Here is a 14,182-nt window from a genome sequence, read left to right on the forward strand (position 1 = left end):
TTGCTTCACTTTGCACTATTTGTCAGTAGAACGACTTGCAATTCATGATTTGTATCTCTTATATGTGAACTGCTCCATTTTGTTTAATGAATGTAGCAATCAACTGTTAAGTGCAGGGCACAGTCCACTTTTGGATGAAAAATAAAAAAAGTGCTTACCTTTGCAGCATCTGCTTCTTTCATAATCATATATGGCTCAGCACATTCCCCAATATCTCCTTGCTGTAGTACCTTTTCCAACTACTCAAAGAAAAGGAGGCAGAACAAAGGATTGATATGATATAGGAAACATGTTTCAAATGTACAATATGTGATTGAAGTTAAACTTTCTATTCAATTACCCAATCCTACAGCTAGGAAGAGTGTGCCCTTGTTATATAAGCCACAGCCATAAAGGTAAAAAGCAGGTGCAGTCACATCTGTACAAAGGAGGACAGGCCAATCTCTTATCTCCCAATTGCCAATGTGAGATTTCTAACTAAGGGAATAAGAAGGTCCTGCTTGAAGTCCCATCTTTTTTAGGGACTCTTACTAGGGACTCAAGTCTTCTTCATTAATATGACAATCCTCTAAAATTCCCTACTAGGAGACCAGCCTAATTATACATCTTTTTTTCATTTCTTTATTTAGCAGAGCTTATGCCCTTGGGCTACCGGAAAACATTAATAAGAATGTAAGTTCTGGAATGAGCCTACTTACAATGTAGGGTAACCACAGGAGGAGAGGCAGGACAAAATAAGCATTTAGGTAGTAGCTATACATGTATAATCTGCAGGCATACCTCTTGCTGTATACAGAAATACGTCCAAGAAGCATGTGTAATTTCCAATACTGGAACACAACATCTAAACACAGGGTCAGGACTATCACCTGTGCCATCACTTACATTTCTGAGAAAGGAGAAGGAACTGAACTCTGCCAAATTTCTTTCATTGCTTGATAATGCATTTTGTGTATTTTGTTGGTTGTTCAGTTGCTAAGTCATGTCCAACTCTTCACACTCACATGGACCATAGAACGTCAGGCTCCCCCACATCCTCCACTGTCTCCCAGGGTTTGCCCAAGTTCATGTTCACTGCTTTGATGACACTATCTAACCATCTCATACTCTGCTATCCCCTTCTTCTTTTGCCTTCCATCTTTTCCAACATGAGGGACTTTTCCAATGAATCCTCTCTTCTCTTTAGGTGACCAAAGTATTTGAACTTCAGCTTCAGTAGCTATCCTTCCAAAGAACAGTCAGGATTTATTTCCTTTAAGAATGTTGTGTATATGTATGCATGTATATAGTGCTTAGTCTATTTGGCTCTGCTATTTCTCTTAAAAATAGTTTCTTCAACTACCGCTTGTATATTTTTCCCTACATATATAAAGAGAGGTGATTACCTACGAACAATATTCAGGTCTTATGAAATCATATATTCCACCAGACTTTTAAATGACTTTCATCTCTAATTTTTAAATACTCATATATTGGATAGCTATATTCCCAACCTTTATTATCACATAAAATATTATCTTTTTGAACAAGAGAAGAAAAATCTTACCTTTATTACCAGGAAGACATCTTGGGAAGGGTATGTAATACTAAAGATGGCTGAACGAGCCAAAGTGGTTATGGCCGCAGGGGGAACGTGAGGTCGCAACATGCTTTTCATTTGTTCAGAGTTTAAATCAAAGTAAAAGTTTTCTGAAATCTAAAACAAGAAGCTAGCTAATTGCAGGTTATTAACTACACAGACAAATAAATATTCTTCACCAAATACAAAATTTTAAAATATCAGAGCAGTTCATAATATAGCTACTCTTATAACCACTGGAGATGGCAGTAACTCAAAATACTTTTTATATTTTCACATAGTTTTATGCCATTTAGGACTGCACAAGGCTCAGATTAGGAGGGCAAAATGTGATTTGGAATGTGCACATGTATGCATATCTGTCAAGCACACCTTAAACCAAACATGGTTTAATTGACTCTGGGCAAACATGGACTTTTGGATTAAAGCTATAATTGTGCCTGAACACCTGCTGTTCATACATTTGCTAGAGTCACTTGTGACACAGTTTGGCCTACAGTACAGTGACTTTTCTGTTATTCCTCAAATGGACTGCCTTTTCCATTTTGAATTTGTTGATGTAATTCTTATATCACGATGGCAAACAAAGTAAAGGCAACATTGCAAGTGCTGAGCATAGAAGCACTACTATCTCATATAGTATACAGCATTCAAGTTCCATCCGGAGCAAGTAAGCGTCAACTCACCTTCTTCTTTTCTTTAACGTCATATAATGCCAGACTTGCAAAAATGGGCTCTATTTCAATTTCAAACCTTCCGAGAAAAGAAAAAGATTAATTACGACCAAAGAGTAGCAACTTCATTTCACTCCACTATATGAACCCCACAGGCACACAGAGAGATACCGAATTAGGATTATGATTGATTACAATGATTCTATTTCTATGACTTTAACAACAGTCTAACACCAGTAGCATTGCTTAAGCCAGAGGTCCCAATCCCCAGTCCTTAGACCAGCTTCGGGCCGCAGCATGCCAGAAACTGAACCGCGCAAATAAGTGAAGCCCCATCCGCGGGATGCAGTCAGCATGCAAACCACACCCCGACGAGTCCATGGAAAAATCTCTCTCCATGGAACCAGTCCCTGGTGCCCAAAAGGGTGGGGGCCACTGGCTTAAGCATTCAAGTACCTCAAGATATTTCACCAAGATGCATACAATAGCAACCAAATAAAAGCTCTGAGCACAAATGCAGTGCTAGTAAGATATTATAATACAGGTACTGAATAACACAAAATCAAATATCTCGGAATGCTGCTTTATATACATAAAGGTCTCTCAATATGTCAACCAATAAAAAGAATGAGAGGTGTGCAAGGGCATAATCTTCCTCTGATTGTGCAACTGCACATTTTTCCACAGTCTGTTTTTAACACTGGATTCAATCAACTCCTACATAATCCATTTGATCTCAGCTAAAATATTGAGTAGGAACAGGTCTTTCAGATTGTATTTTCTGCTATCTATATTACCCTGGAATTAGAGCCTGTATATTTTGTTTTATTTTTTTGATATGGTTGTATTACTAACCAATTAATAAACTTTCCATCCATTTATATAATTCTAACACAGTCTATAAATGTTACAAACATAATTGACTGATCTCTATGAATTACAAAAACATTTTAAAAACATGTACAGAACCAAAGCTTCATCCTGTGAAGCTTCAAAAAAAGCATAATAATTTGCCTTCCCAAGTTGGCATAGAAAGATTCTACGGTAAAGATTTTTGACCAAAACAAAAAGTAAAGCTTTTTGCTATTATTACTTTCTTGCAGTGAGTGTGACTGTGTGCTTGCATACAACCATTTTCTTCAGAAATAATTTTCACTAAGAATTAAACTAAGCGGGAACTTTAAATCTTTGTAGTCCAAACTGAAGCCCTTATCTGATTTCTCCAAAGTAAACCAGGAATCATAAAAAACAAATAATGGTCTGCAATTATAACTTGGAAAAAGAACAAGATTCCACAACTCAGGATGTCATGTTAAAGTTTACATTCTTTATTAACGTGGTGATTTTGTTCAACACAGTAAACATATTCATATATATAAATAGCATGCCAAGGCCCATACTGAGTGAGAAAAACTTATGTTCAATATAACTGCAATTGACATAATTTTTCCTCATATATTTAATAATTTCTCCCTTTTGTCATGTTAAAACTCAATCGCAGTTGTTGAAACTCGGGGGAGCCACAATCAAGGCTTTGGGGCAACATTTGTGGCCCTAGAAACTCAAGGAAGGAAACTGAGCACTCATAGAAGGAACAAAGGCATCTATTTCAGTACACAACTCAGGCGCAACATGAGAATACCCTACTGTTCTAAATTACTGGCAGTGTTTTAAGCCTTTGTTTTCTTGAATATTTTCTTTCTTATTTCCTGATTCTATTTATCCTACAGTTCACTTAACAAAGATGAAAAGCGCTATTGGTTTCCCAGACCATGAATCTAAGTAGGTACTTGACAACAGCCGTATTCATTTACAAAACAAAAACGTATTAGTGATTCTGCTCATCATCTGTGTCCCCCATTCTTCTAAACGATAAATTGAGATTTCTTCTGACTTTGCGCATCCTAACAACAATATACCAGGGTGGCATATGTTAAAAACTTCTGAATTAATTCTGCTGAATTAATATATTTAAAGTGGAGGTTACCCAGCTATCCACACACTTAGCAAAATAGATTCATAGATTTTTCTCTTTGCATTTGTACTGGGCTGACTGAGTCAATTTTGAGCTTTTACATTTGGCACACAAGGCCCCAACCTATGGATCTCAGCCTTTCATATCTTAACTCCCATCATTCAATCCACCAAAGCACGAGTCCCCTTTTGGGAAACTTAACAAAATTCTGACTGTTTCTGGAACATCAGTACAAAATACTCAGGAGCTCTTTATGTTAAATATCCTTTCTGGAATCTAATAGAAATAGAGCTCAGCAAAGGACCAATTGATGTACTACTTTGTTGCATGTGTACGACTTCATGCTGTAGGGTCTTATAGAACACTGTAACAGAAAAATGCTCAGAATTAGCTGAATTAACACCAGGACTTTTGTTTCTCTCTAGGATGGGGTGGGCAACTCTGGCCCCTTTACGACCTGTGGACTTCAACTCCCAGCTGACTCAGGAATTCTTGGGAGTTGAAGTCCACAGCTCGTAAAAGGGGCAGAGATGTGCAACCCTGCTCTAGGAGTTAAGTCCCACTTATATTTCAGTTTCAAAAGCTCTAGTAACTGGCGCTCTCTAACAAGAAATGTTGACAGAACTAAGGACAGACAAGATGAATAAAGTCATGTGGAAAATCAGTTTTGTGCTTTATTTCTCTAAGGGACTAGCAGTAAAATTTTACCTCCTGTTATTAGAGAAGAGTTATAGGCAATGAACCAACTACAGGTAACCCTCTATTCTGGAGCTCCACTTCATTAAACTTGTTTAACAAGTTTCCTGGCTCCCTGGTGAATGCTTTGCTGGCTGCCTCAAGGCTCAAGGTTTAAAGAGAGTTTGGATTTCTGAGCCTCAGTTTGCCTTAAAGTGCTGCCTTTTAGAAGCAATGGATTGCAACTTCCAGAATTCCCAACCAGCAAGGGAATCAGCATTGCTGTACGAGTATCAGGTAGCTCATGTTTAATCCCTCTGGTCACTATCATATTGGAGAAGGTGCTCTATCCCAACCAGCAAATTCTATGTATTAGTTATATATTCTAGGCTTCTATTCACCATTCCTAATCTCTTTCTTGGGTTTTTTCTTATTTTTATTTATTTAATTTGTATACTGCCTTTATTATTTTTATTATTTTTTACAAATTTTATAATAAATAGTTTTATTATTATTTTTACAAATAACTCAAGGTGGTGAATATACCCCACACACCCTCTTCCTCCTATTGTCTCCACAACAACCACCCTGTGAGGTGGATTGGACTGAGAGAGAGTGACTGGCCCAAAGTCACCAAGCTGGCTTTCCTGGCTAAGGTGGGACAATTTGAACTCATGGCCTCCAGCTTTCTAGCCTGGTGCCTTAACCACTAGACCAAAAAACCTGAGTCTTCATTGCAGTTTGAGTTTTAATGTTATGGGAAAATAAGTTCTCTTTTTCTATTTTCTCCGCGCATGGCGCTATAAATCTCCATCTTGTATTCTTACATTCCATCAAATGAAAAAGCCTTTATATTTCAGTTTACATTTTCTTCAGAAGAAATATACCTCAGCTACTCTTTTTTTGGGAAGATGCAGGAAGAGGTAGAAGTAATTGCAACTAAGGTGCATATTATTCATAGTTGTGTTAGTTGTGAATATGAAACATTGAAACAGGTCATTCACTTCAGCTGCACTCAATTGCTATTTAATAGCGCCTCCACTATTTAAATGCTGTTTGGAGAATATGGAAATCATATGTTTGTGGGAAAACACTGGAGCTGGCAATCTTAGTCTGACAAGATAAGTATTGTGTACATGTATGTGTATTTGTGTATATGTGTTTCAATGTGCCTGTCCTACTTTCTCTCCTCCCCACCTCCACAATTATCTTAAATTCAGAGTCACTTCTGATACAGGAGAAAATACAACAGCATTTCAAAAAAAAAAAAAAAAATCAAACTGGCCAAGTTAATACTTACTTTAGGGACAAACACTTGACAAGAAGCCTTTGACCAAAGTGCTCTTTGGGGATTTCTGGAATGCCAAGCCTTTCTATGGGCTCCTCCTAAAAACCCAGGAAGGAAGGAATGCATCACTTCCATAAATAAAGCATAGCATCAAATGACTAAAACAAAAATGTAAGACAGATTCCCGCCCACCCCTTTCTAAAGCATAAGTGTAATTTCAAAATTGATCACCTGGCAGCAACTAAAAATAATAGTACATAGAGGGGCTTAATTTCAGATTACAGCTCAGAGGACTGTAAATGTAGATCTGTCTGTCTATGGAGATTCTCAGTCATCCAGGTCACGGTTGTCCCAAAGGTGCTTTTTCAAAAGGCAACTGGGACTTTGTTTTTCCTTGAAGACATTTTGCCTCTCATCCAAGAAACTTCTTCAGTTTTCTGTAGATCTGCTTTTGTATGCAAGGCAATCTGGATTAACCTCAATGAAAACCTTCACGCTGCGAAAGTGCCACCATCTGCCCAGTGGTGGGATTCAGCCAGTTCGCACCTATTCGGTAGAACCGGTTGCTAACTTTCTAAGCAGTTCGGAGAACTGGTTGTTAAAAGAAATATTATTTTGATTTTCTTCCACTTTACAGGCTAATCCTGTAAGGAAAGCAGGAAGGAAACATTCTGGTGGTGTTTCTAGCCTAATCTTTATTGCCCTGCTTACAGAAACTGCCTCTCTGGTTAACCCTTATTACATTGGAACAGCTAAGGCGAAGCGCCCATCGACGTGAGTGAGTTGGCCATGCCCACACGGTCACATGACCACCGAGCCATGCGTACCCAGCTGGTCATTGGGGCAGAGAACCGGTTGTTAAATTATTTGAATCCCACCACTGCATCTGCCTCCTTAAGCCAAACAGGAATGTCATTTTTTCCCACCATCTTTGGGTTTCTCTGCAACAGAAGGTTGCAGGGAAGTTGCCATGAATGAAGCACCACTGGAAAATCCTGCTCCAAGTACTTTTCATGCCAGATGAAACTGCAGAGGAAAGCTAAGCAGTAAGATCAAAACAACATGGCTGCTTCACTTCTCTCTGCCAAACAAAAGAGTGGCTTTGCTTTGCTTAGGACCTTCATTAGGAACGTCAATCTACAAACGTTTTAAAAATGCCCTGGGAAGCAATATCTAAAAGGATTATATTTTCATTACTTTTTCTTCAAGCAAAGTTGGTAATAATCCCATAAAACAAACCAAGGTGATATGTGGCTAAATACTTGCTCTTTTATACTTGGCAAAGGTTTCTGATTATTGGCCAAGAACTACCACACCAAAACATGCATTGTGATGGAATGTGGTGGAACAAGCAAACATTAGCATTTGTTTTAGAGCACAGGTCAGAGTTTCAAGGCTATGGAAGAGAAGAGAGAACCGGAGCAAACTGGTAGCAACCTACCACTGGTCTATGCATATAGAATTAAAACATAAATAAAAGCCAAACGTCAACTATCCGAACAGTACCTCGTCAGGTGCTGGATGCAAGGCAAAAAGCTCCTTGTGTCTGTTAGATTTCCTTTGTTCATCATTTTGGTGATCGATTTCTTCATTTGGGGTCCGATCCAGAAGATTAGGGAGCAAAGCATCGGGAAGGGAATTTTTCAAGTCAAAAATACTGCAGGCCCAGCTACCTCGTGGCGTATCATCTATTGACATGGACCGTCTTTTCAGATCATCCTAATGATAAATTGAATAGAAGAGAAAATATATATATACCATATTTCCCTGAAAACAGGACATGTCTGATTTTTGGGGTGGACGTAAATATACGCTTTCCCCTGAAAATAAGCCCTAGTGAAGGGGTGGGCATGGCCAGCACAGGAGGCAGTCCTTCCCTTCCCTTCCCTTCCCCATCAGTTATTGGCAGCTGGCCCCTTAATTGCGACCCGCGGATCAGCTGAGCTGATCAGGAGCTGCCTCTCATTCTCTTTCCCCCCAGAGTTCTTGGCGCTCGCCCACATCCCATCCATTTATCCATCCATCCCCCTCACATGTAAACTCCTGCCCCACTCGCAAGAGAGCAGCTGCACGGCTCTTCTTGCCATGTTGTGCCCATCCAGCATTGAGGATGGCTTCCCCTGCGGCTTCCAAACCCTGGCTGGAAGCCGCTGGAAACAGAGAAGACACTCGTCGGGCCAGTTGCCTGCTCTCTGCCCCAGCTGCCGGAAGAGTCTCTGCCCCAGCTGCCGGAAGATTTGGCAGCAGGCAGCTGGCCCGATCGGCATCTTCTCCGTTTCCAGCGGCTTCCAGCCAGGTGCTCACTGGCTTTGCCCACATCAACATGGTGAGGCCTGGGAGGCGCGCAAGCGGGGGAGGGAACAGGCGCTTGTGCGGCTTGGTGCCTTTGGGCTGCTTGCGTTCCCCCCCATGGGAGGGACGGGGCCAAGGCCATATTTTGAGGGTCAAAAGAAAATAAGACCCTGTCTTATTTTCGGGGAAACACGGTATATATAGCTCAGGATTGAATTCTTGAGTTCTTGGTGCTCTCTGAGCTTGGTTGTCCTTTACAAGAAAACAACCAAATTCAGAGAGCATCAAGAATCCAACAAATCATACACAGTTTGCAAAAGGAATCACAGCCAAAAAAACCCTAGCAAGTAATTTTAATGAAGTAAACTGAGCAATAGTACTTGTTCATCCTGGTAACTGTTGCCATCTGGAGCTTCATCAGACTCAAAGATCTGTTTGGGCAAGCCCTTTTGCCTCTCTTTTTGCTTGTCCAAGGTGTTGGGATTGAATCCTGTCCCCAGTTTGTGATACCTATTCAAAAGCAAAGAAAAGCAAATTAAATTACAGCCCTGCCTCACCTCAAAAAAAGAAAAAAGAAAAAAAGCCCAAGTTATTGACTTTTGAAAGCCTAAGTCCCGTCATCAGAAATAATTTTCAATACTCAAAATAATATTTGTAGTAGGATATACTAGAAGAAGCTGCTTTGGGTCTAAGAAAGTTCGACTGTTTTCACTAAAGTACATTTAGGATTGTAATCCTCAATTTGTATAGTTCCTTTGTTCCAATAAGCAATTACTGCTAACAAGTATAATCACATCTGTATTACGTAATATATATGAATGCTCACCAATTAATTCCAATAAATTATGACACGAAAATCAGCTGAGAGGAGGGGACAAGTAATTTATTGCAGCTTTTAGGTGTTTTGACTGCTATAGCAATTTGATATTCTGAATTGTTTTACATTGTACCGGTACATTCTGATTTTAATAGAGAGGTGCATTTCATATTCTCTTCTACAAGCATACTTCCATAATCATACAGAATCTAGTTAAATACAAGTTAATATTTCCCTTGAAATACTGGAAATGTGTCCTTAAGGGTCATATCTAGTATATTCAACTAGAGTGCAATTATCATAAAAATACAAATTTCTTCAGGACAATTCAGCTGAAGAAATAATATATGCTCATAAGAAATTCCATTTTGCAGTTTCAATTCCAAATACAAAGCTTTTAATGTTTCTGTGTTGGTTCCATTTATCTTCCTCCACCAGTCTTAGCATTTCAATGCCTAAAATTCCTTTTTTTTTTTTCCTTTAAGAAAAAAAATTATCCCTAACATTTCCATTCTAAATATGCAGATGGATAAAGAACACAAAATATCTTGAAGGTGAAATCAGACGCAACACCCTAAACAAGGAGAACTGTCAAATGGAATAGAGAGGTTGAAAATGCCAATATATCAACATGATTAAGATTGTATTTTATCATTTCACTTTTAAATTTTAAGGTCTCAGGGCTTCATTATGGCCACTCTCTCTGGGAAACCCTGAAGGTATACAATAAAAAGAATTCACATTCTATATATAGGAGAAACAGAACTGCACCCAAAATAACTCAGGATTCTTCACTAGCTATAAAGTGTTGTTAGGAAACATGTAACATGGCAACATGATCCTATACATTTCTTTCTATTCTATCATGAGCCTTCATGACTACTGAGCAGTAGAAATAATCTCATAAAATGTAGTTCTGTACTGTACGGCAGGGCAGGCACCCTGAAGTTCTCCTACTGTTCGGAATTCCTGTTCCTCTGAGCATGGTAAACATGGTCAACAGGCAAGGTTTAATCCTGCCAGGTTCAAAAAATCTGAAATGCCCAGCTTAATTGCTTCAGGATGAAGGGAAACAGAATTCAGCTTGGAATTTGCTGAATTGTTTTGAGAGAAATACCGTTGTTCACTTCTAATTCCCAAAGACACCCCAAAAGTATGTCTCTATGGAACAGTGTTTCCATCAATCCCCCAAGAGACTAAATTAGCTATTTAAAAATGGAATTTATTTCATATAATTTTAAGTATTAGCGGCCATACTTCAAAAGACGCAATCTTTGGCAACTTCAGACAGACTGCCATTGAGCATAAACTAAAAAGGGAAAATCCCCAAGACCCCCCTCGATTTACTTTTTCCCACTTCTTTCTCTGGGTTATCTTTTCCCTTCCATACTTCTTTTATCCACTCTTTCTTTCAATTCCAAAGAAGGAAAAACAGGACAGACAGGAAAAACGGGAGCATTGCTACTGTTAATAGATGTTTTAGAGTCAGGCAAAAATGGCATTTGAACAGACCTGCTGGGAGCAAGTCATCTACACTGTGCTGCATAACTAATCCAAAATGAGCAACAAGAACAGCGTGAATACTGTTTGAGATGCCAATATTAAGTGTTTATGAACCCTCTCTATAGCACACATGAAATACAAATTTGTATTTCATGCAAGTTAAGAATCAAATCAAATCCAGGCTTGTCATTCTAATACCGCATCAAGGCTTGAAAGAAACTTCCCCAGAGGGCAATGGCCCATTTTTCCTGCAAAACCAAATTGCTGCCTAGGAACAAACCAATATTTACAAAAAATTCATTTTTATTAGTGAAAATGATCATTAGTGATGGCTGCTTGACAATGTTTTGAAAGCAGCACTCCGTTTTTATAGATAATGGCCACTGTTTACATCTCCTTGCACAATTGTGTTTATTTAAATACAAATACTTACTTTCTATTCACAATAGCCCAGTCTTCTGTATAACTTCTTACACAGTCTCTCACATGGGGGTCCATTTCACTGCAAACGATAGAGATGAAACAAGAAAGAGGTATGACTATTTTTTCCAGACCACAAAGATTCCAAAATCTTTGTGGTCAAAATCTAGTTGGCCAACAAATCTAAGTAGCCTCCACCATACAAATATGTATCTTTTCTTTTCCATTCAATTTATGCCCCCCTCCCAAATATATTGAATGTTCAGGATACTTAACCAAAAGAAATTTAAATAAAAAAAATACTACTAACTATTAGTTCAATGCCTCCCTTTCCTTAATTTAAAATTTACTAAAGTATAACAACAGAGAAGGGCAAATCAGTTGTGAAGAAAACTGAAATTGAGATGTCGGTGAATTCTTCAAGAACTGAACTTGACCTTGAAAGAGAATTTTCCAAACAAAATCTGATGAGGAAGAAAGAAGAAAGAAAGTACATAATACAGTGGTACTTCGGTACTCATCATTAATTGGTTCCAGGAGGTGCAATGAGTGCCAAAAACAATGAATACCAAGCAATTTTTTCCCATAAGGAATAATGTAGTGAGTCACAAGGGAGCTGACACCAAAAAGTTCTAGTAAACAAATGATGAGTACCGGGACAAAATTCAATAAATTTCAAAGCAGAAGAATACCAGGGTACTATTGTATACATAAAACTCAAATATACATATAATACATGGGTATCTTGTGCGATCTAGGTACATTTTCCCCTATGTTTCTTACCTTTCCTCTGGCACAGCTGACACCAATGTTCTGCATTCTCGAGGGCTGTAGATGACTTCAGTATCATCAGAAGGAAATTCGAACAAGTCTCTCATAGGGCCAGAATCCACTGCAAGTGGATGTGTAAGAAGGTAATCTTCCAAATCCACTGGATCCACAGGCTCAGTAAGAGGCACCTATTAAAAATGAAAGAGATGGAAAAAAAGAAAAGAAAATGACCAGGTTTTAAATAAAAAGGTAAAGGTTCCCTCGCACATATGTGCTAGTCATTTCCGACTCTAGGGGGCAATGCTCATCTCCATTTCAAGCCGAAGAGCCAGCGCTGTCCGAAGACGTCTCCGTGGTCATGTGGCTGGCATGACTAAATGTCAAAGGCGCATGGAACGCTGTTACCTTCCACCAATGGTGGTCCCTATTTTTCTACTTGCATTTTTTACGTGCTTTCGAACTGCTAGGTTGGCAGAAGCTGGGACAAGTAACGGGAGCTTACCCCGTTACGCATTAGGGATTCGAACCGCTGAACTGCCGACCTTTCAATCCAACAAGCTCACTGTTTTAGCCACTGAGCCACCATAATAAAGATACATATTCGTTTTTTCCCTACTGCTTATTGGGTTTTTTCCTGCATCTAAGCATGACGTAGAACGGGCATTAAACATGAATATTTTTATACTATATTTGAACTTGCTTCCAGGCAACTGCTAGATTATTGGGAGAGAAAAAAACCAAATTTGTAATGTAGCACATTTAACACCCCACTCTGCCAGCCTTTCGGTAAACTCAGTCCTTGCAAACTTTAGTCATTGTCTCCCAGATATTGCCTCTGAGTGTTCTTTAAGTACTGGTAGTCCTCAACATACAACAGTTCACTTAGTGACCATTCAAAGTTACAACGTCACGGAAAAAAGTGATTTATGGACCTTTTTCAGAGTTATGACCTTCGTAGCATCCTCATGATCATATGATCATAATTCAGATGCTTGGCAACTGGTTCATATTATGACCATTGCTGTGTCTCAAGACCATGTGATCACATTTTCAACCTTTTGACAAGCAGTCAATGGGGAAGCCAAATTCACTTAACCAGGTTACTTAACTTATCGACCACAGTGATTCACTTAACAACTGTGGCAAGAAAAGTCATAAAGTGGGGCAAAACCCACTTAACAAATGTCTCACTTAACAACAGAAATTGGGGGCTCAATTGTGGTCATAAGTCAAGAACTGCCTGCAGGAAGAGGAATAAAATTAAATACTATATTAAAGGCATGTTCAATAGATCAAATCAAATTCTTACAACCTATTCTGAAGAGACATAATGCAGAAACCTTGCTGAAAATGTCTCAATGTTTGGATGGAAAGTCACTTTAACAATTCCATGTCAACCATATGAAGTTTCATGCCGGAGTGTCAATATAATGCTACCCTGTTTCCCCCAAAATAAGACATCCCCTGATAATAAGCCCAATTGGGCTTTTTAGCACAAAGCAATAAGGCCAAGCACTTATTTCAGGGTTCAAAAAAATATAAGACAGGGTCTTATTTTCGGAGAAACATGGTAGTTCAGGTTTCCTAACCTGGTGCCCATCCAATGTATCAAGCATGAACTCCCCAAATCAACTAAACATAATTTAGTTGAAGATTTTTAAGGTGCAGAAGTACAATACATCTGGAAGGCAGCAGTGGTATAAGTTGATTTATATGGATGCTCTTATTCCTGAGCTATATCACTTTCTATTATACTACAAGCTTAGACATCAAGGTGACTCTGAAGACAGATGTTTCCACCCTGAAGCAAACCAAGTCATGAAATCTGAGAAGTGCTTAGCTGCAATGTCAGGTTAAAGTCACACCTCTGAGGCAGCCCCTCTACTATTTAAAACTAATTACTGATGCAAAACAAACCCTCTGATCTGATTTTTCTTCTGGTGGAAAAACCTTCAAGTAAGTTTTTTCAGATCAGCAAGGGAAGTATGAACAGGTACTGCAAAGGTCCAAAAAGTCTTGTAAGGCCTGACATATTTCAGTTTCCCCCTCCTCCCACCTTTATGCAAATTTGCATTTGTGTTAATATTTTCATTCCAGAATTTGCTTTAAGTGAAAAAAAAAACCTGCTATTATGCAATTTATACCAGCTCAGTCAGTTTGCACCAGAAGTCTAAAAATGTTTCCCAAA

General features: G+C 38.8%; 1 protein-coding gene across 11 annotated transcripts in view; it reads right to left on the reverse strand.

Annotated features, from left to right (window-relative positions):
- Positions 1-14,182, reverse strand: part of DOCK7 (dedicator of cytokinesis 7) — a 127,191-nt gene that overhangs the window by 90,391 nt on the left and 22,618 nt on the right. For all 11 annotated transcript variants that reach the window (XM_034415236.2, XM_034415235.2, XM_087889777.1 and 8 more), the window contains exons 3-10: positions 12,007-12,182; positions 11,237-11,305; positions 8,864-8,993; positions 7,698-7,910; positions 6,204-6,289; positions 2,266-2,332; positions 1,547-1,696; positions 159-239 (exon numbers count right to left, since the gene is read on the reverse strand). In XM_034415236.2, the coding sequence (XP_034271127.1) occupies positions 159-239; positions 1,547-1,696; positions 2,266-2,332; positions 6,204-6,289; positions 7,698-7,910; positions 8,864-8,993; positions 11,237-11,305; positions 12,007-12,182 (972 nt within the window). The remainder of the gene's footprint in view (positions 1-158; positions 240-1,546; positions 1,697-2,265; positions 2,333-6,203; positions 6,290-7,697; positions 7,911-8,863; positions 8,994-11,236; positions 11,306-12,006; positions 12,183-14,182) is intronic.

This window comes from Pantherophis guttatus, chromosome 3 (genome assembly GCF_059756535.1).
Source record: "Pantherophis guttatus breed Tessera chromosome 3, ASM5975653v1, whole genome shotgun sequence".
NCBI classification, from domain to species: Eukaryota; Metazoa; Chordata; class Lepidosauria; order Squamata; family Colubridae; genus Pantherophis; species Pantherophis guttatus.